The sequence below is a fragment of the Pleurodeles waltl genome, chromosome 7, assembly GCF_031143425.1.
Source record: "Pleurodeles waltl isolate 20211129_DDA chromosome 7, aPleWal1.hap1.20221129, whole genome shotgun sequence".
Classification (NCBI taxonomy): domain Eukaryota; kingdom Metazoa; phylum Chordata; class Amphibia; order Caudata; family Salamandridae; genus Pleurodeles; species Pleurodeles waltl.
In genome coordinates this window covers 632,561,841-632,582,396 of record NC_090446.1, presented here as the reverse complement: position 1 = coordinate 632,582,396, position 20,556 = coordinate 632,561,841, and the positions used below count along the sequence as shown (strand labels likewise).

Below are 20,556 nucleotides of genomic sequence, written 5' to 3'. Positions count from 1 at the left end.
TAAAAGCATTGAGAAGCCAAAAGGTGGAGCTATTTGGCTTTCTCAGTGTTTTCTTTGCTATGGTGTGCAGCTACGTGGCTGCTGTGCCGCATGGTGGAAAGTAAAAACCGAGTGCTATAAAACAGCCATTGTTGACTGCCTCATATAACTTTTTTTAGTTTTAGCCATGCTGTACTGAAGTTGTGCTGCTGCTCAACATGACTAAAAACAAAAATTTACAAAACCAATAGATCTTGCATAGGCAAAACCTCTTGGAATTCCTAAAGCTTGTTTGTATTTTATTTCTTTTCTGATAATTTCAGCTATGTGTTAAGATCAGGAATATGCAAACTACAAGTACCAGAATGTAAATTTTGATTAGGAGCTACTCACGTGATCGGGGAGCTCCTATTTTCTGTAGTGGTGCACTGCTTTGCACCTCTAAGGGAAAAACTGTCAGCACCACGCATGTGGAAATGGCTTAATCTCTCTCTTTATATTAGCATGAATAGTCACACCTCTTACACACTGCAGAACATGAGATGTTCCCTATTAGGGTTAATGCTGCCTAAGTTATTGTGTTCTTTCCTTGGGACATTTTCTCAGCTCTCCTGATGGCATTCACCTGAGGCATAGAAAAGGAGGTTTTCCGCCAGAGTGTACCAGTCTGTGCTCTATAACTCTGTATAAGGAGAGGACATCCTCCCTGGGTCAGGATAAAAACAGTCCTTGCACAGTCTAGCTCTGGTGGTGGCTTAAGGTCGAGGATGGCACTGCACAGTAAAACATAGGGAACACTAACAGTGGAGCAGGACTCACAACTCCCCTCATGCACTCCGGGAGAAGGATGCATTCCGCCAGGCAGGCACGGTATTCAAGACTGCTCACAGGTTACTCAATAAGAGGTAGGAGACACTGCCCCTAGGATAAGAGTGTCAGCACCCCTAAAGTACTGCAGTTTGGTTTGATGACAGGCAAGGTGTCAGGCTGTAGTGATGCAACAAAGGCCCCCGCAGAGTGGGTGGGCCCCTGAACTCCACGGGACCCCCTCAGCACAGCACACTGTGCACAAAAGGCAGACCCCTGAATGGTTCCCGAGTGAGGGGGCTCCCTACAGGTACTTTGCAGGGGGGCCCTTTTAAGTTTCGTTACACCACTGTCAGGATGATGCTCAAAGCCTTTCCCAAAAGTCATTACAAAAGAGAGAGGAGTGACTTACCCCTCTACTGCCCCGCTGCAGCTCCTCCAGTTCCAGCTCAATCTGAAAAAGTGTTCTCTGGTCTGGTAATGAAAACAAGCACAAGTGCTTGTCAGAAGAAGCCAGAAAGCAGCTTGGACATCGAAGAAAAAAACCTGAAACATACCCAGCCCAGATAAGGGTACATTTTGGATACTAAAGGGCTTAGGTAATATACTAGAGATCAGGTAAAAATTCTGTGATGTAAAGCACTCCAATACCATTGAGTTGGGTTGAGTTTGCGCATATAAAAATGACAAACAAAAAATTAGTACGCCAATGACAACACAAGCAGCGGACAGACACCAATTAAGATAAATCAATCTGTACTTGGTCCATGCTCCACACAAAGAACAGGAAGCAACTCAGGAAATGACACCTTGCATGAGCCGTCGAATTAGAAGGCAGTAAAGAAACGAGATAATGATGCCAACGAATGGTCAGTAATGGGTGGACTAAAAGCCCTTTTTTGTTTAGAGGTTTTTCTTTTTTATGACACAATAGATTATTTCCAAGTGACAGCACATGAACACTTTCTGCAGACGAGACCCAAAGGGCCATAGCATTCTGTCATTATATTTATGCAGGAAAACTGCAAAGTCCAAAATACTAAGCATCTGGAGTTTCCTAAGGATAGGTAAATCCTACAGTTTTGAGCACAATTTGGACCCACCCAGTTCCAGATACTCCTGAAATGATTTTCCCTTTTGTATGTAATGTAAGATGGCTTCACCATTCCTAGTAGTGCCCATTGTTTCTGCAGCCACGTTTCTGTGTTTAGAATGTGTGCTTTCCCCAAGAAACACAGGTGACTTGTTTCCTTGCTAAGAGTTGGTGTGAAAGGATTTGTCCAAATGTTGCTTATAGGTGATAGTCTGCTTCTGAATGGCTGCCCAGTCAATATACTACTGTACATTTCACAAGTGTGTCACCCATGACCTCCTGATCGCTCTCATGATCTTTTGTAGTATCTAGTATTATTTGGTGTCCTTGTGTCCACAACGTCTCCCACCCTATACACCTGAATGCGATTGGTCAGAGGTTTGAAGGTGATCCGGCCTAAAATGCCACCTTTCCGTTACGTTTATTAAAGTCTGGCGTTAGACAAGTACTTTTGAAAATATAACTTTGGCCTACATATAAAAGCCTTCAGGCAACTCTCTTCATTCTTTGATCTGTTGTTGTCCCTTTCAGATATTCTTCTTCACACTAGAGCATACATCATGGGGTAGTGGGTGAGGCCACCTCTGCCATTGACTGACGGCATGAATAACGGCATTCTGCTGTTTCACAAAGGGCATATCCCCTCATACATTAATTCAGTTCCGTGCCAGGGGCTATTATAGCACTGTATTCGGTTTAACACCAAAAATCTGTTTGTTTTTAGTCCATTTTTTTTTATATTGTCGAGGGACCAGCAGCTCCTCCAACAAGAAAGATTTGTGAAAACCATTTCAAAAACAAATATTGACAAAGACAACAGGCTGGCAGCCTGCGTCTGACTTATTGGCTTTGTCAGAGCGTGTTTATGAATGGCCCCGAACCTGTTTTAAAGATTAGTTTATTCTAGGACATTTATCCCATTGGTCCTCACCAAACTGAATGCTTAGTTATTTTTCTCATTATGATTGAAAAGACAGCTTGCATTTCTTCTGTTGTGTGTTCAATTTTGATAGATCCGTGAGATTGTTTGGGAATTATTAGTGTGCTACTCTGCAAGCTTTTCAAAAAGGTCTGTCCTCTAATGGCTTCCGTTTTGCATCTGGTTGAAAACTACATGTGTCATCTGAAAATAATGAACTTTCTCTCTCTGTCGGATTAAAATCTTCTCGGACCTATTGAAAGGGCATGAGCTATTCACCTTGAACTAACTTGTCCATTGTAACACGGCCTACTTCCTTCCACTTGAGAAGCTTGCCTGAGCTGAGGTCAGAGTTCAATTGACTAATTGTGGTGCAAATGGTAAAGAGTAGCTTATCATCCTTCGTCTAGTGCCTAGCTTGTCTCTTAATTCTAGTGTCGCTCTAAATACCGGGGCAAATACATTTTTCTCACATATCTATTTTTTCAGCATACACTACGCATCCTACAAAGAGGATTTCAATAGCGTTTGGCCTCTAAAACGCTTACAGAATTCTGTGCCCTTCCTTGCCCATTCCATACCATTTTAAACGGGAGAGACTTGGTAATATTGTCGCAGAGATGGGACCCTTCACCTCTCTCATGTCACTAGCCCTGCAGCCCTGTTGCCCACTTATCTGGCCCTCTTCCCAACCCAAATATAAACATGACACACATCATGATAATTGTTAATATCCTCCCTTCTGACACATGAAATTAGGGGACTGGAAGATATATGGCCTGGTAGAATAAGCATTTTTATAATTGAGTTTATTTGGGATTTCATCGGCTGATGAGATCACTTTTAACTTTCATGTAGGGATTGAGCATGTTCCTCAGCTGGGTGACCTGTAGGTTGGATGCTAGAGTAATGGATAGCTACTGACTCCCAACCTCTCAATACCGCGTTGTACCTAAACGGAGTTACAGCTGAAGGTTCGGTTTGTTTAAAAAAAATCAAAGGCTAGATTAAGACCTCAGATTTGGACATCTACATTTTTAACTTAGAAACCAATCGATCCCTCTGGAAATCACCGAGCAAACCCAGGAAAGCTACGACCTTAGACAGGTTTGGTTTTAGTCTGATGCCCTGAATCTTTGTGTTGTTTCCAGTTGAGATTCCAGTGTGAAATCATCCAAGATAGGAGAGGATGGGCATAGTTACCACTTTCCTCTGTTGAAATCCACCCAACCTGGGAGCAGTATATTCACTCTAATCTTTGTTGAAGGACTACTATGATTAGCATTAAGCCCCCTTAAAAAAATAGTCTCCCACACCTGAATGTCCTTAAGGAGTCTTCTATAAAGTCTCAGCCAATCCCACTTCAGCATCCAACTGAAGAGAACCTCACCTATGTTCTAGGTATCTGCATGACTCCCGTGCCTAAAATCAGCCTGGCCATGGTATACTAGAGTGGGCATCAGGTAATGAAGTGAGTATGTAACATTTTTATTTAAAGTTCATGATTTAGGAGCAGAATTGGTCTAGATGATGTGCACAGAGTGGGGCCTCTCTTTGTCTTGAGAAGTACACAGTCTTTTGCCTCTGTCCTTGATGGAGTCTCTAGCTAGTGAATTGTATGCCATATATTAGTTCAATACAAATAAAGATTTTCGCAGCAAAAAAATGGCAACATGTTAAAAACTTGCCATGGAGCAATCTGGGCTAGATGCTCAAGAATGAAGATGGACAACGGTGCCTCTTGCTTAGGTATTGTGCCTCTAAAGGTTCCTTATGTACTGCTGTTAACCCTAGGAAAGTTGTTAATTCGAGATTAATCCATCTTTCCCTTGTCTGTGTGAAGTTGTTTGTGTACAAACAATGGTAAAATTGCTTGAGACACTCCTATTTCTCTTTTTCCCCACTGAAGACATACCTCTCCGTTGACCTAATTATGCTATAAACTTCGGCCTCTTATTCTCTCAGTTTGTTATCAAGGAGCCTCCTACCCTGTGTCATGCTTTGTATTATTTTGAATGAAGCTTTGCACGCATGTTGCAAACAGGTCCTAGTAACGCAATTAGAACTGTGACAGCTTTAAGAATATTTGACCATTTGTCAGAGACTCAAAATTCTTGGCTGCTACCTATCAAGCAGACGGTTCACTTTAAAGTTTTGGATCTGATTTGGTCTGGGTCTAGTTATTTAAATTCTTGTTTTCTATTTAAATACTGTTCAGGCAAGTTCTGCTCGCTAGAGACAAAATTGATTACTTTATTTTGGAAATATGTTAGATTTGGTAGTGAAATGCTTAGTCTGGCTGATACCAATCTCTGAGACAGCTTGCCTCCAAACCTGTGCCATATTGCTTTACATATTTCGTTAAAAACAAAGCAGGGATAAACATATGTCACTTGGTAAACGAGTTTTGTTTTTAAAAGCTTTGAATCTGTACTTGTATTATTTATTGATCATTTTATGTTGCTTTTATTGATTCGAAATTGTGTGCACCCTGATGTGCCAATTGTTGTGCACTTTGAACGATTATAAAAAACTCAAAAAGCAAATATATAAACAAGCATGTAGTTTGCCATTTCCATCTACAGCACCTGACCCCTTAAAGTATGACCTTTGTCATATAAGTGTGTTTGTGTTTAACTACCACTTACTGAAGAAACACCTTTATTTATAAGGCAACTGCTGTCTTGTCTTCTTGAATCGGGCATCCTTTGCAGTGATACGCCCTCTAATGAATGCTTTAAAAAATCCCAAAGCCTTTCCCTTGTAACTGGTGTTTATGGTGGCAAAATGTTTTTTATCTGTTGATTTATCTTTTTTGGGATCAGTAGGCAATTCAGTGGTGGTCCCTTTAGACTCCATGTGTCTTTTCGCCCTTTATTCAATTCACCTAAGTATGCTGGATATAAACCCGGTACTCTAAAGCTGGGCAGGGCTACACTACAGAGGATTTCCCTGAAGAGGTTTGTCCCTTAATCTTTCCACTGCAGGTATGGTCTGGTTGACCGTGGAACCAGAATACATGGTTTTTAATCATAGCCTCCCCATTTGGATCCACTGTCTGCTCCTGGGTAACCACATTTTGAAATCATTGCTATGCCTCCTTTTTTTAAATAAAATGTGAGTATTTAGATTCAACATAAAAGCTGACTGTAAGGGTGTGGTTAAAAAAATAAATCTGTGCTTAATGTTGCCTGGAGCGGTGCAGTATCCATTCTTGTGATCTATTTACAAATATATAATATAGTGGTAAAGTTATAACCTTAGAAGCAGTTAGTACTGTGCCCCTTACATTAACACACTGTTTGATCTTGCACAAATCAAACTCTTCACGTGGCACTGTCCACTAATCTGAGTATGTGTGAGCTGTCGACAGGTGAGACAGTGAGAGGTGCAGGGTCTGTAGAATTATGGGACAGAGGAGAGATTCTAGGACTATGAAGAGAAATGGCAGTGAAGGCATGCGAGTTCTGTGGAGAAATGGGACAGTGAAGAGTCGCACAGGATGTAGTGAGATGTGGCAATGATTGGAAACAGTGGGTGTGGAGAGAGGAAGCAGGAAACCGGAAGCTGGGTTGGTAGAGCGGTGAAGTGAACAGGGCCCTGGTTTGCAATATAAAAAGTAATGACTGCACCTCAAAGCTGCTGTGAGGTTTTGTATAATGAGGAAGTTGCATGTTGCGATTTGTTTACGTTGAATAGAAGTATTTCGTTTCTGCCTACAGTATCTCTCTCCCAACCTTAATATTTGTCACTTCCATTATCTGATTTTCAGAGGAACCCATATCACAAAAGACACAATGGTCCAGCCTGAGATATTCTTTTACAAACACTTGGAATGTGGTGGAAAGTCATTCCTGACAATAAAGACTATAACTACCAGAGAGTTTTATGATCTGAAAGAAAAGTCCAAAACTGGAGCATTGCATTCTTGGCAGCAAGGAATCATGTAGGCACCTTCATAATGAGAGTGTATCCATGCTGCTTGGCTAATTAAAATAATTGACATGTTAGGCTACTAAAAGCCTAACGTTTTAACTTGCTACACAACCATATTCGGCATGCTTTTTGATTAGATCTAGAAAATGCTATATAGGCTTAATCTGAATGACAAAAGCCAGGTCAGGTCTTTGCGTGATTGGTCTTGTATGCTGTAATATGAACATTGAAACTACATGTCCTAGCATGCAAAGTGCTGTTGATATATGTGCATGTGTGTATGCTTGCTTATTTGCACAAACTGTTCACAATTTCCCTACTAGTTAGGTTGAGCATAGCAGTGCACAAGCGCGGCTTATTTCCAGTTTGCAAGTGGCAAGAAAGGTCCAGTTAGGAATTTACAGCGCTAAAAGTTCTAACTCGAGCAAACGCAAGACCCATTGCATTGCAAATGCTTGTTTGTCTTATGTGGTCTCTTCTGTGCTCGCCAAAAATCATGTCTGGAGACATTGCAGCCTAGAATTAACATTTGCTCTTCCCGCCCTACTTCCCATCGTTGTACATACTAAAAATAATTGTTATTTAAAACCATCACAATTTTTGGAAATCACCTTTACATCCATGGGCACAACAGGAAATACCACTTGATCCCCTCTTCTATTTCGCTACTGACTTATCTGTGATGTTTCAATCTGCCTTTGCTACCCTCTGATAGTTTACTCTTTTCATGTCCTCTCCAGTCTTCCTACATTCGCTACTTATTACCATATCAGTCTTCTCTCCTGATAAAACCACAACGATATCACCTGCACCGTTATTCCTAATGCCAAGAAGTTAGTTATCCCTAGTGCCAAGATGTTATGGGCTTCGTCCAAATATTTAGTTCAGAATCGCTTCTCTTGTCATTTAAAGATTAGATAGAATAGGTGCCTCTATCTGTAATCAATACTTTTTGCTCTTAAAAGTCAGTGACTGACTTGAATGCTGCACCTTTTACTAGTCTGAGCGGCGACAAGTGCAACATTAGTGAAATGCGCACACGTGTAAAGCTGCTGCGCTTCCACGGTGTGTTCAGTGATAGGCTCGCTTCTTCTTTAAAGCCTGAACACGTAAAAACTCGTCCGCATTTTTTTGATATTGAGGCAAATGTGTCAAAAAATGAACTCTAGATATTTGCCCACAATTCTGTGTCGCTTTTGGGAAGACAGATTGACGGAATACAATTGTTGGAGAAACCACTGATAACAACTAGGCCCAGTTAAAAAATATGTATATTTTATTTACGTTCTTGCACAAATAGCAGGTACATATAAACAAAATAAGCACAGGATAATTTCAAAAATATTGCACATAACGAGAAACAAAATAATGTATTTAAGTTTGTAGTAAACATTCACAGCGGAATAAGGTTTAATACAACACTATTTAGAACAATACAGAACTAAATATCTTCTTTCCTGAATATATCACGTTAAAAAACAACATCAGAAAGCAAAACATTACCAAAGATGAATTTGGTATAATTTTTGCTGCAAGCACCGTGTAGCTGCCATATGTGACAATAGCATCATTTCTGGAATTTCACATTAAAAAGCATAAAACAGAGTTCACACAATAGCGCAAGGTTTGCTACTGTAATTGAAATTTCTCCAGGATTAGCTTCCATGATCTAATCCTGGCACTCTGCTCAACATTTTGTTTCCTAATTTCCATCAGGATTTTCATATGCTGCTGAAAGAGCGATTTGATTTGCGCTACGTGCTCGGCAGTCGGTCGAGCTACAGCGCGGCATGTTTGCAGATAACCTGCAGTGCCACTAAAGCTGGTGTGCTTTGCAAATATCTTCTGGGCAGCTTTTGTTGTACTTTCAAGACAACTAATAAATGGTGAGCAGTTTACCTGTAAATGGGTTTGCATGTGCTTTTTCCTTTCAGGTCTATTTATCATATCAGAATAATGAACGCAGCGTGTGCTTCTGCATTGAATTTTTATTTTTCTTGCAGTTTTCGAATGATTTACCTCCCCACAATTCCATCTTCTGAGCCCCTGTCTTTCAGTATTTAAAGGTGTAGGTGTATTTTTTATATAACAACAATGACCTGAGGAATATATTTCATGGGGTCAGCAGTGCTATACATTTTTGTGGTCAAAACATGTAGTCGTGGCTCACCAAGGTTACAGGGGGTGTGGCGGCATGCAGGAGGTGGAATATTAGTAAAATAAAATTTTAAAAACGTACCTCCGCTCCGCACGCCGCTCCTCCGTCTCCTCAGCAGGCAGGCACAGGCTCCCAGACTTCTCTGCGGCCAATCCTGACGCTGCTCAAAGCAGCATTAGGATTGGCTAGGAGGGCCCAGCCAGAGTGCTCCCAGGCAGCCTGGGAGCCTGTGCCTGCTCTCTTCAGCCTGGAAACACAGTGCCGGACTGGAGAGTGCCCACTGCGCATGACGGCCGGCCAACCTTACATGCGCAAAGAGGAGGAGTGCTGTGCATTCCCCCTTAGTGCTCATAAGAGCCTGTGCCCCCGCCACTTTACAAAAAAACAATAATAAACACAGATTATTATCGTTTTCTTGTAAAGGTATTGCAGCTGCTTCTGCTGGCAGGGGGGAGATGCTTCCCTGCCACAATGGAGGAGCCGCTACTGAAAATAGGCCAAGTCAATGTTTGTGACTGCAGAAGTATGTTTTGCTATGTAGCTATCCCCTATTAGTCATTAGCAAAGTTTTATCTTGCACTAAAATGAGATTATCACTGGATACGTATTTTCTATTTTCAAGTGGTTCGTTTTAGGTGTCCTTTACGAATACTAAAACAATATCCAACATATCAATGAATTACGACTGGAATTCCTTCATGTTGTAAACCAGTAAAAATTGCTGACTTCCAAGTTGTGTGGTAACCTATTCACAAAAGCCCTTCCCCTTTGTGGATGTTGAAAACATTTCAGTGAGAGTAAGCAGTAAACCGGGGAACCAATGCATCCACTCTCTGAAACTGCTTAAAACATTCTTTTGAAGCACAGTCCTGAGTCCTTTAAGGAAAACCTGCTACAATAAAGAAATCGCTATTATTTAAAAGCAATCACAGACATTGTGGTCCCCTGACTCTTGCAGGCCGCCATCCATCATTTTGTCCAATCAGACTGAGTCGCATTTTGTGACCTACTTCATGGATATTAAAGAGTTGGATTGGATTGTGACTACATCCAATTTGGAAATTTCAACTGACTTATAAGTATATAGATCACAAGATTCTACAATGACTGCAAAAATACTGACCCCTAGTTTACTTTTTGAATACCTGCCTATGTTCACCTTTTGCTCTAGTCTTTTATTCGAAAGGATGCCAGGTGTATGTTTGAATGCAGGTCACCAGCTTTTTTGGTGTCTGAGTCAAAATACACTGAAGTGTCCCTGTTATTCTTAACCACTGGCCTCTCAGCAAAAGTTCTCATTTCCATAGAGCCCTATAATGACTTAGATTTCTGTACTGTACCTGTTTCCTTAACGTCTCAATTCATGTGGTGTTTCTTACATTTACAAAGTCCAAAATCATTGTTTAGGATTACCTGTTTAGACCAAAACTAATGTGCAATAGTAAGAATCAGTTTCCCTGGTAAAATACATATTAAAGACCTCATCACGAAGACTTGAAGTTGTCTATGGAGCTCCTGCATGTGAAGCGGAAAGAAGACTTTCATACCTGCCAATGGACTTCGTGCTCTGTGTGAGACCTTCAGCTAATTCTGCCTTTGTGCCTCAGCACTTTTCATTGTAGGACTTGTAGTTTCACTCAAATCCCAGAATGCAAAGCACTGCTGGGGAAAAGGTCAAAATTGTCAGATTTTATGCATGACATTGGGTAGACTTGACAGTTCTGTGCCTTGCAAGTTACGGCATGTTGCAAACCTTTAGCAAATGTAGGCCAGAGAAGACAACCAGCAGGCCCAATGGAGTTCAATGGTTGCACCTGAGTGACCAGAGCAATGATCTCACCCGAAATTATTAGGTCTCAACAAGACAGAAACAGACTGATTTGAAGAAGATCTGCGAGACTATTTGAAAATCCTGCAATGGTATTGGAATAAGGTTCTTGCCCAAGGCCTAAAAGATGAGCTTCTTTCAAGGCAAATTTCATGCTTCACAGACGTGGGTGTAAGATTTCGCTACCTCCATCTTCCCTGCAGTCCAATAACTGGGTATGAAGGTGATAATTCCGAACGTTTCGAGAATGTATGTTCTCCAATTAGGTGGTCGATATCTGCATGATACCAATGTAGCATGGCATTAGAGTATACTGCAAAATGCCAACTGGATAGTGCTCCTATTTTATGTTGATTGGGTGGTACAGCTTTAGTAAGGTGGCAGGTTGAGTCCTTGGCTCCAATGTTTGAGAGTTTCCTCCCTTTTCTTTTCAAGCCAGGTCTCTGTAGTTAGTACAAATATAGAATGGGATCAGGGAGATCCTCTTACAGTATGGCTGGAGGGTGGCATGATATTCCTTTGCCTCATTCCTATTTTCATTCTCCTGTTAGGTCAGTACTGCTACCATTGCACACGAATTGTGTTCTTCTGCTAACTCTACACTGGCTGTCTGGTACCACTGTGGTATGTTGGCAGAGTTGTAATTTTGTAGCATGAAGGAAGTGTAGTACAATTGGAACACAGTAGTAGGTTAGTGCTGCTTTAGTACTGTAGTAGCATGGGAGCACAATGGCACTGCTCCGCTAGGGATGCAGTCAGATGATGTTCCATTTTATGAACTTTCCCTCTATTATGACGCTTTTGCTTGCTTGACACCTTTGGTATGGGAAGTGGGTGGTGTGGCTATACAAGGGAGTAGTCAGAAAAGTAAATGACCCCCACTATGAACCAAGCAAGTTTTCTTGGAAGAGTTCCAATCACAATTTCTTCCTCATTCAAACCATCTATCCTTAATGTCACCCTCCATCCATCCATCTGTCCTTCTTTTCACCTTTGCATTGGCCCACTCACCCAGCTATACCTTCTATCTATCCTTTCATTCTTTCATATCTACATCCATCTTTTCACCTATCAATATCCACATATTTATCCATCCTTCAAAACACCAATCCTTTATCTCTTCTTCCCTCCATCTTTTCACCTCTCCATCAATTTTTCACTTACTCATACTTTCACTCATCAATCCTTTCACTGTACTATACATCTGTCTGCTTTTCCTCCGTTCTTCCTTCCATGCTTCCATCCATTCTTTTACCCTTGCATTCTGTCCATTCTTTCATCCTGTTATCAATTCATTCACCCTTACTTCCTTTCACACTTTCACCTTTCCTTTCGTTTATCTTCCTTCCCTTCCCTTTCCTTTCCATTCCTTTCCTTTCCCTTTTCCCGCTTTTCTTTCATCCTTCTTCCCTCCTCCCATTCTTTTTTCCTCTTGACATTTTTCTACTCATCTTTTTCTCACCATCCCTACTTTTACATTCCTAATTTATCTCTCTCACTCTTTTCATGTTCCTCTCTCTTTATGTTTCATTTCTCTTTCTTGTTTCTTCACTGTTCATGTCAGCCGAAGCCCCACACCCTCTAACATAACATTCCCTACGATTGTTATTTATGAGCATTTGTCTGCAAGCCTCTAGCCATCCGAGGCCCGTAAATTTCTAATTTATATTTTAGAGGGAGTGAATTCACCTGCCCAATGGGTGTAGAAGGCTGGCTTGGTTTGCAGTGGGTACCTATGGTATTTACACCTGATCCCAGGTCCAGTTATCCCTTATTAGTGAAATGTAACCTCTAGTCTCTTGGAAAGGAAAGTAAGAGACTATACCCTTATACTAGGTATACTTCTATAGCTCTAGGTATAGAGTAGTCTTTCCTGTGGAAAGCACCAGGTGATAGAGTGATAAGGCAATTGCAAGTACTTATCCCACCCCTGCACCACCAATTTAGAAGGCTGGCCTGGTTTGTAGTAGGTACCTATGGTAGTTACACCTTATACCAGATTCTGTTATCCCTTATTAGTGAAATGGAGGCAGTGTCTAGAAGCCAGTCTCTCTAGAGGTAGCCGTAGCTGAGCAGCCGAGGCTTTTCTAGGAGACAAGCAAAGCTCATGCAATACCACTGTAGTCACAAAGTACTCACACACATGAAAGAAAACACTCAGTGCTACAAAAAATAAAGGAACTTTATTTTGGTGATACAAATGCCAAAAATACCATAGAGATTATACTCCCTTAGGAGGTAAGTAATACACAAGTTACATACACTAGTATGCAAAACAGAAAACAGTGCAAATAGTGAAAATTACAATAGTTAGAAGTGTGCCTAGGGGGAACACATACCATATACTAAGAAAGTGGAATGTGAATGTCGGTTTCCCACTTAGGAAAGTGTAGTGTGTAGAGGGTCGCTGGGAGTACTAGAAAACACAAAAGGTAAGTACTAGAACCCAACCCAGAGCCCACCCAGGGAAGTAGGAGTAAAGTACAGTAACTTTCCCAGCACACACAGAAACACGAGAAAGCAGATTTTGCAAGAACCAGAAGAGACTGCACGAATCCAAGAGTGGATTCCTGGACCTGAAGACCTGTGGAAGAAGGGGACCAAGTCCAAGAAGCACAGAAGAGTCCACTGAGAACAGGAGCCCCTACTAACTCAGATGAAGGTTCAGAAGAAGAACCATAGGTGAACAAGAACAGTCAGTACTGCACCTAAGAAGATGGATTCAGGTTCCTGGTTGGTGCAGATGATGTCCTACGCCGGATGGAGGACTGCAGTTTGTTTTGCATTGCTGGAGTCCACCAACAAGCCTTGACACACGCAAAGCTGGCAGTTAGCGGAAAATGGCACTGCCCGGGTCCAGGAAGGACCAGGTGGACTCGATCCAGGAGGGAGAGTCAGAGGGGACTCTCAGCAACTCAGACAGCACACAAAAGACCAGGCAGCGTGCACATGAGTCCCACAGCCCAGGGACAAAGGAAATGCAAAAGGAGGCCCATGCAGCACTACGACAAAGGCTCCCACACTACCGGGAACCACTCAGGAAGATGTGTGTCGTAGGATAGAGTGTTGGGGGCTGGAGCTGCATGGTTGCATGAAGAAATTCATTGAAGGATGCCAACAAGCCTCTGCAACTGCAAAACACGCAGTGCATGGAGGTACTGTCTTGCTTGGGAAGGCAAGCTCTTACCTCCACCAAAGCTGGACAATAGGACAACCATCGGGACCACTTTAGTCCACCACCCGTGATGCGGGATCCACGCAGGAGATACACGCTGCCCCTCGTCGTTGCAGTAGGTGCCTGCTGAAGCAGGGGAGTGACTCGTTCACCCCAAGGGAGATTCCTTTGCTCTTCTGGTGCAGGCTGAAGACAGGCTGTCCTCTGAGGATGCACGACCGGGAAACAGTTGCAGTTGATGGCAGGAGCTGAAGATACAATGTTGCAGAAGTTGTCTTTGCTTCTTTGTTGCAGTTTGTAGAGTTCCTGGAGGGTCCAGATGCAGTTTGTTTGGTGAGAAGGTGAAGTGGAGGATGCAGAGGATTCCTGCTGGAGTCTTGCAATCCAAATCTGAAGAACCACCAAAAGGAGAGACCCTAAATAGTCCTGAAAGGGGGGATTGGTCACCTAAACAGGTAAGCACCTATGAGGGGAGGGCTCTGACATCACCTACAGGCACTGGTCACTCAGATACTCCCAGAGTTCCTTGCCAACTTGGAATCCAAGATGGCAAAACCTAGGGACCCTCTGGAGGAGCTCTGAGCAACACCCCTGGGGTGGTGACGGACAGGGAAGGGGTCACTCTCTTTTTCTTTGTCCAGTTTCACACCAGAGCAGGGACTGTGGGTCCCTGAACTGGTGTAGGCTGGATTATGCAAGGAGGGCACCAAATGTGCTCTTCAAAGCATTTCCAATGGCTTGGGGAGACTACCCCTCCCAAGCTTGCAACAGCTATTTCCAAAGGGAGAGGGTGTAGCACCCCTTTCCCAAAGGAAATCATTTGTTCTGCCTTCCTGGGATTGAGCTTCTCAAGCAGAAAGAGGGAAGAACCCTGTCTGAGGGGTGGCAGCAGCTGGGGCTTCCTGGAAAACCTCAGAAGGCTGTAATGGCAATACCGGGGGTCCTCTAAGGAGCCCCCAGAGTTCATGGAATCATACAACCAATGCTTGCAAAAGCCTTGGGATATGATTCCAACATGTTTGATACCAAATATGCCTATGTTCAGAGTTACTAATATGTAGCTAGACATAGGTAGTGACCTATGGCCAGTACACACCTAAAATGGCATCCCCGCACTCATGAAGTCTGGGAAAATGGTCCCGGAGGTCACGGGGGCACTGCTAATGCAGGGGTGTCCTCAAACACAGATACTCTGCATCCTGCCCTCAGGGCTTTAGTGCCTGCTATAGGGGTGACTTATAAGTGACCCGGTGCAGTGTAAATCAAGGTGAAAGGGTGCATGCACCTTTTCATGCAGGCTGCAATGGCAGTACTGCAGAAGCCTTTGCATGGGGTCCCTGTGGGTGACAAAAGATATGCTGCAGCCCATAGGGATCCCCTGGAACCCCAATGCCTAGGTACTATATACTAGGGACATATAAGGGGGCACCGGTATGCCAACTGTGGGTGAAATACTGGGTTACCTGGATGCAACAACCATAATTTAAGGGAGAGAGCATAACTACTGGCATAGCTACAGGATCCCAGTAGACACAGGCAAACACACTGACAAACAGGCCCAAAGTGGGATAACCAAGCTAAAAAGAGACTTCTTTCCTACAATGTTTTCCAATGACACCTCTGCTTCAGCTGCTAGAAAGTGAGTTCACTCTGCCGCTGCTACTATACAATGTTTACAGTGTGTGGTTGATGTAGTATATGGCAAGGTAGACCTGGCAGTGTGGTAAGAGTACAGTCTATTGTCTGGACATTTCTCGTTTCCCCTGTCATTTCAGTGCTCTCTGCCTGATATCCAATAAGATGGCTGCTGGTTTGCTTTCAGCTCACACTTCGTGGCCAGATCTTTCTTCATGCTCTCGTAACGTCAGCGCTGTGTTCCTGGCATTGCCCTGTTATGGTGCCAAGGATGTTCTCCCTTAGTTTGACATTTCTCTCCCTTTTCTTGTCATTGCAGCTCTAATGAGGGATTCGGCGTGGCCCAGAGAGGTGTCCTCATTTTCTTCCTGTCTGCAGTGATCCTAATGGCGATCCTAGGAAATCTGCTGGTGATGGTCGCAGTGTGTCGGGACCGTCAACTCAGGTGAGGACGTTATGATCGGCAGGTATGGAGGGACCAGTAGACTCTTATGTTATTGTTCTTTGCTCTTGTATGACTCTGAAAACAAGAGATGTGCCCCTTAGTTTTACTTCCAAGTGAGAGGCATCCAACTCAGAGAGAGGTCTGACCTTGGAGAGAAATGTACTACAGAGGGACACTTACTTCTCACAGAGGGGCCTGCTTAGAGAGGAGCCTGCAGAGACAGGTCATCAATACAAATTCAATCTTGCTTCCTCTGAGAGAGAGAGGCTTGCACAACAAAGAAAAGCCTAACCTGGGCTCCAGAAAGAGATCTGCCACTCCCCTCAAGAATTTCCAGCAACAGAAATCTGGGATCACCAAAATGCATCCCAGATCAAAAGCCCAAATACTCATCACTCAAGCCAGTGTCCTGTGCCCTAACAATTGAGCAATGAGTTATCAAAAGTGTTTTTTGGTAAAACGTTGTGGCCGTATGTGTCAATCAATCAATCAATCACATACATTTACTGTATAGAGTGCGCTTCTTACCCGTTCGGGTTCCAAGGCGCCAAGGGGGGGTGTGTGACTGCTACTGCTCAAAGAGCCAGGTCTTGAGGAGTCTTCTGAAGGCGAGTAGGTCTTGGGTCTGTCGTAGGTAGGTAAGGAGCGTGTTCCAGGTCTTGGCGGCAAGGCAGGAGAAGGATCTGCCGCCGGAGGTGGTTCGTTGGATGCGGGGGACGGTGGCGAGGGCGAGGCTTGCGGAGCGTAGCTGGCGGGTCGGAGTGTAGAAGTTGAGTCTGCTGTTCAGGTAGGTAGGGCCGGCATTGTGGAGTGCCTTGTGTGCGTGGGTGAGGAGCTTGAAGGTGACCCTCTTGTCGACGGGGAGCCAGTGGAGCTCTTTGAGGATTGGGGTGATGTGGCTGTGGCGGGGGGCGCTGGTGATGAGTCGGGCGGAGGCGTTTTCGATGCGTTGTAGTCGTCGGTGGTGCTTTGCGGGGATTCCTGCATAGAGTGCGTTGCCATAGTCCAATCTGCTACTGACGAGGGCGTGGGTCACTGTCTTCCTGGTGTTGGTCGGTATCCACTTGTAGATCTTGCCAAGGGGGCGGAGGGTGTTGTAGCATGAGGAGGTGACGGCATTGACTTGTCTGTCCATGGAGAGAGAGGAGTTGAGGATGAATACCAGGTTGCGAGCGTGGTCGGTGGGTGTCGGTGCCGTTCCAAGGGTGGTAGGCCACCATGAGTTGTCCCAGGCGGAGGGGGATGTTCCGAGGATGAAGATTTCCGTCTTATCGGTGTTCAGTTTCAGGCAGCTGTTCCTCATCCAGTCGGCGACTGCTTTCATACCTTCATGGAGGTTGGCTTTGGCGGTGGTGGGGTCGTTGGTGAGGGAGAGGATGAGCTGGGTGTGTGCGTGTGTGAATGCACACTTATGTGTATGAATGTGAGTGATATAATGGAGCTGGTGGTTGGAATCTTGCTATCTGTAGTGGTGTGGGTTCCCTTCCTCTTGCATTGTTCCTTCTTCCTCTGCAATGTACCCTGCCCTAAGTAGTGTCCCCTCATTCTCTGCACCTCTGAAGTGTTCCAGCCTGTTATTTTCATTTCTTTAACGTGCCTCCACTCATGCCATGTTCCCTTCATTTTCTCCCTCTACAATGTGTATACACATTTTCGGCATTACATTGAGCTCTTGAGTTTTCCTTCTAAACAACCCTTCTCTTCACATCTGCAGTGCGTCTATCTCTTTTGGGGGTGTTCTTTCCAACTCAGTAGTCTTGTTTCAATTTTTGCAGTGTTCCTTTCTCCTCTTCTGTTTTCTAGTAATGTTTCTGTTATTCTTGTTCTATTCATGTCTACACTAAACCACCCCATCTTCAAATTTACCTATACTAATCTAATATTCCCTCCACCTTTCCATACTTTCCTCCACATGTGCAGTGTATTCGAACTTTAATTTGTCCTCTCCGCCGACGCGTACATCTCTAGTTGGAATGAGAACACGCCAGCCCTGGTTATGTGCTGTGTATTTGGCTAATAACTCCAGTCAGTCATGATTCGGCGGCCAGCTTGGAAGAGTTTTGTACTGAAGTCCTGACTCTTCTTTACATCCTTGAAAACGAAAAAACTCTGAGGAAAAGTGCAAGCCTGTTCTTCCTGACACGTGTGCTGTTTAATATTTCATATTCACTAGAGGTGGTAGAGCCACTGAAGCTCGAGCTTTAGTTTTCCACCCTTGCCCTCGGTGATCGGGAAAAGAACTCCTCAGCTTCCAAAAACAATCCCACACGGCGAACAATATTCACAAAGTTCCGGGTAGGTTAGGATCTCCCACTGGTTATACTAGATGGATGAAGTAGACCGGACTCCTTCCTGCAGGCCCTCAATGGAGTTAGTATCCAGGGTTAATAATGCCCTATTTCCACACAGTGAGTTGGAAGCTGCAAGCTCGGGCCCAACTCTCATGCAACCAGAGCCCCCCATGTCGGACAGCTGTTGTAAAGTCCCCTTTTTGGATGGTCACCCCCCACTTTTTGCTGCTTGATGGTGTTGCTTTTGACCTGTAAGTGTACTGAGGCCTGCTAACCAGACCTCAGTAACAGTGCTCTTTCCCTTAAATTGTACTGAGATGATTGCAAATCCAATTGGCAAGGACTTTACCACCCCTGTAAGCCCTAGTAAAAGATTCCAGTGGTACCCAGGGCAGGGATGATAAAGGGGTCATCAGGGCTCAGCACTGATTGCGCCATGATGACAGACCTGAGTAATAGTAAACCTGTAGAGCTGCCATGTCAGCCTGCGCGAGCAGCTTGCCTGATCAAGTTCGACTTGAGCAGGCACTTGCACACCACGTGCAGGCAGAGTCCATTCACTGCTATAGCACAGGTCAGTCACCCCTAAGGCAGGCCTCCTATAGTCCAGGAGGCAGGGTGCAATGTGTTATGAGTGTCGACATATATGCAAAAGCATGTTTGGCTCTGGCAGCATTTAAAATGTAATGGTACCACAAGTGACCAGAGGCCATTGGATAACATGGGCTGGCACCCGGGCAGTCCCCAGATGCCAGCTCCATGATGGCTGAGCTGATTCCCAGCCTATTTCATATCAAACACTGTGCTTTTTAACATGAACCCTGGTGGCATCCTTAGAAGATGCCCACCCAAATACCAGCTTTCCCCTGCCTTGGCAGGCCTTCCTGAACCATTTGCCACCAACACAAGAGTCTGCCATCCTGATGGACTTGCTAGCACTTCCACCAGGTTAGAGGCAAAGGGCCTGGGCAGGAAGGAGGTCACACATCCTCTCTTCCAGGAAGGCTAGTATTTACAGTAATCAAAGCGGTGAGCCCCTAAGGCAGAGGTCTTCAAACTTTTTGATGCCGGGACCCCCTCTCAAATGTTTTTTTAGGCATAAGGACCCCCTCCTGACAAAAAATTCTAGAAGCTGCCACTCCTCATCATCAACAATCATAAACATCCCCAATTCCCACTACAAATCATTTTTACGGTGAGGAAATAATATTAAGCAGCCTTTAGCAAACCAAAGGTCAGTGGCTGTGGGGTTGTGGTCCAAGGTGTGGCTAAAAACAAGGGTCCTCGTTTATGAGGAACTGGTGTAGGGCAGCGCCGCAAGTCCTCTTGGGCCAATATAAAAGGGCAGGAATGCACAGTATTTATGAAATACAGTGCATTCCTGCCCTTCCCCCCTGTGCTGGCGCACAAATTGCTGCCTAGCACCAATGTAGGCAGGGTTGGTTTTGTGCAGGAAGGCAGACCTCCATGCACAAAAACAATCCTGACAGGTATTATCCTCTTTCCATGTGTGCAGCAGAATGCAACACACATGGAAAGAGGAAAAAAACGAGGAGAAATGAACCCATTTCTCCTCATTCTGCCTGCGTAAGGTTTTGGCGCTGCTCCAGTTTGCGTGATTTTGTGACTCTGGGCAGCACCATCCCTCGGTGTTGTGTGGAACACCCACTGCAACGGCCATGGAACGCCGCCTTGACACACGACGTACTCTGTATCTATTAAGCCATACAAAGCCGCGTAGGGTGGCTGTGCGTCGCCTCATAGGTATGTGTGAGAGGCTTGTGCGGCTGGAGCGTCAGTAAAAGTGATGCTCTGACGGCACAAGCCTGTCATAGATATGCCCCAAAATATTCTGTAGATTTTTAAACTCTTTCACCATCAGGTAGCTGCATATAAAAGAACAGGCAGCTTAAAAGAAAAATAAATAAAAGAAAGTGGTTACTCATTGGGAGATGCACTGTAGTGCATTATGAAACCTCTATTAATGCACCACAGAGGTCTGTGTGTAACCAGACTGCCACAGAATTAAATCTTGGTTGGTGCAGTGGAGAATAGTGACTTGTGTTTTTTAGTGCCACAAGGTCAGGGCCTGTGACAGAAAGCACTGTGAAAATGTAAGTCATTATTTTATATTTGCATTACATATGGTGTAAGATTGGCCCACTACAAATTCACTAAAAGGTTCAAGATAAAATTTCCAAAATGTAGATTTAAGTAATACCAGACCGTATGTAATACATTTTTTTATAGCTGTCCCTTCAACATCTTCTCAGGGGTAGTAAGCACTATG

At 44.1% G+C, this 20,556-nt stretch overlaps 1 protein-coding gene across 4 annotated transcripts in view; it reads left to right on the top strand.

The window, feature by feature from the left end:
- Window positions 1-20,556, top strand: part of HTR4 (5-hydroxytryptamine receptor 4) — a 1,500,331-nt gene that overhangs the window by 593,630 nt on the left and 886,145 nt on the right. For all 4 annotated transcript variants that reach the window (XM_069244600.1, XM_069244598.1, XM_069244601.1 and 1 more), the window contains exon 3: window positions 15,850-15,975. In XM_069244600.1, coding sequence (XP_069100701.1) covers window positions 15,850-15,975 — 126 coding nt within the window. The remainder of the gene's footprint in view (window positions 1-15,849; window positions 15,976-20,556) is intronic.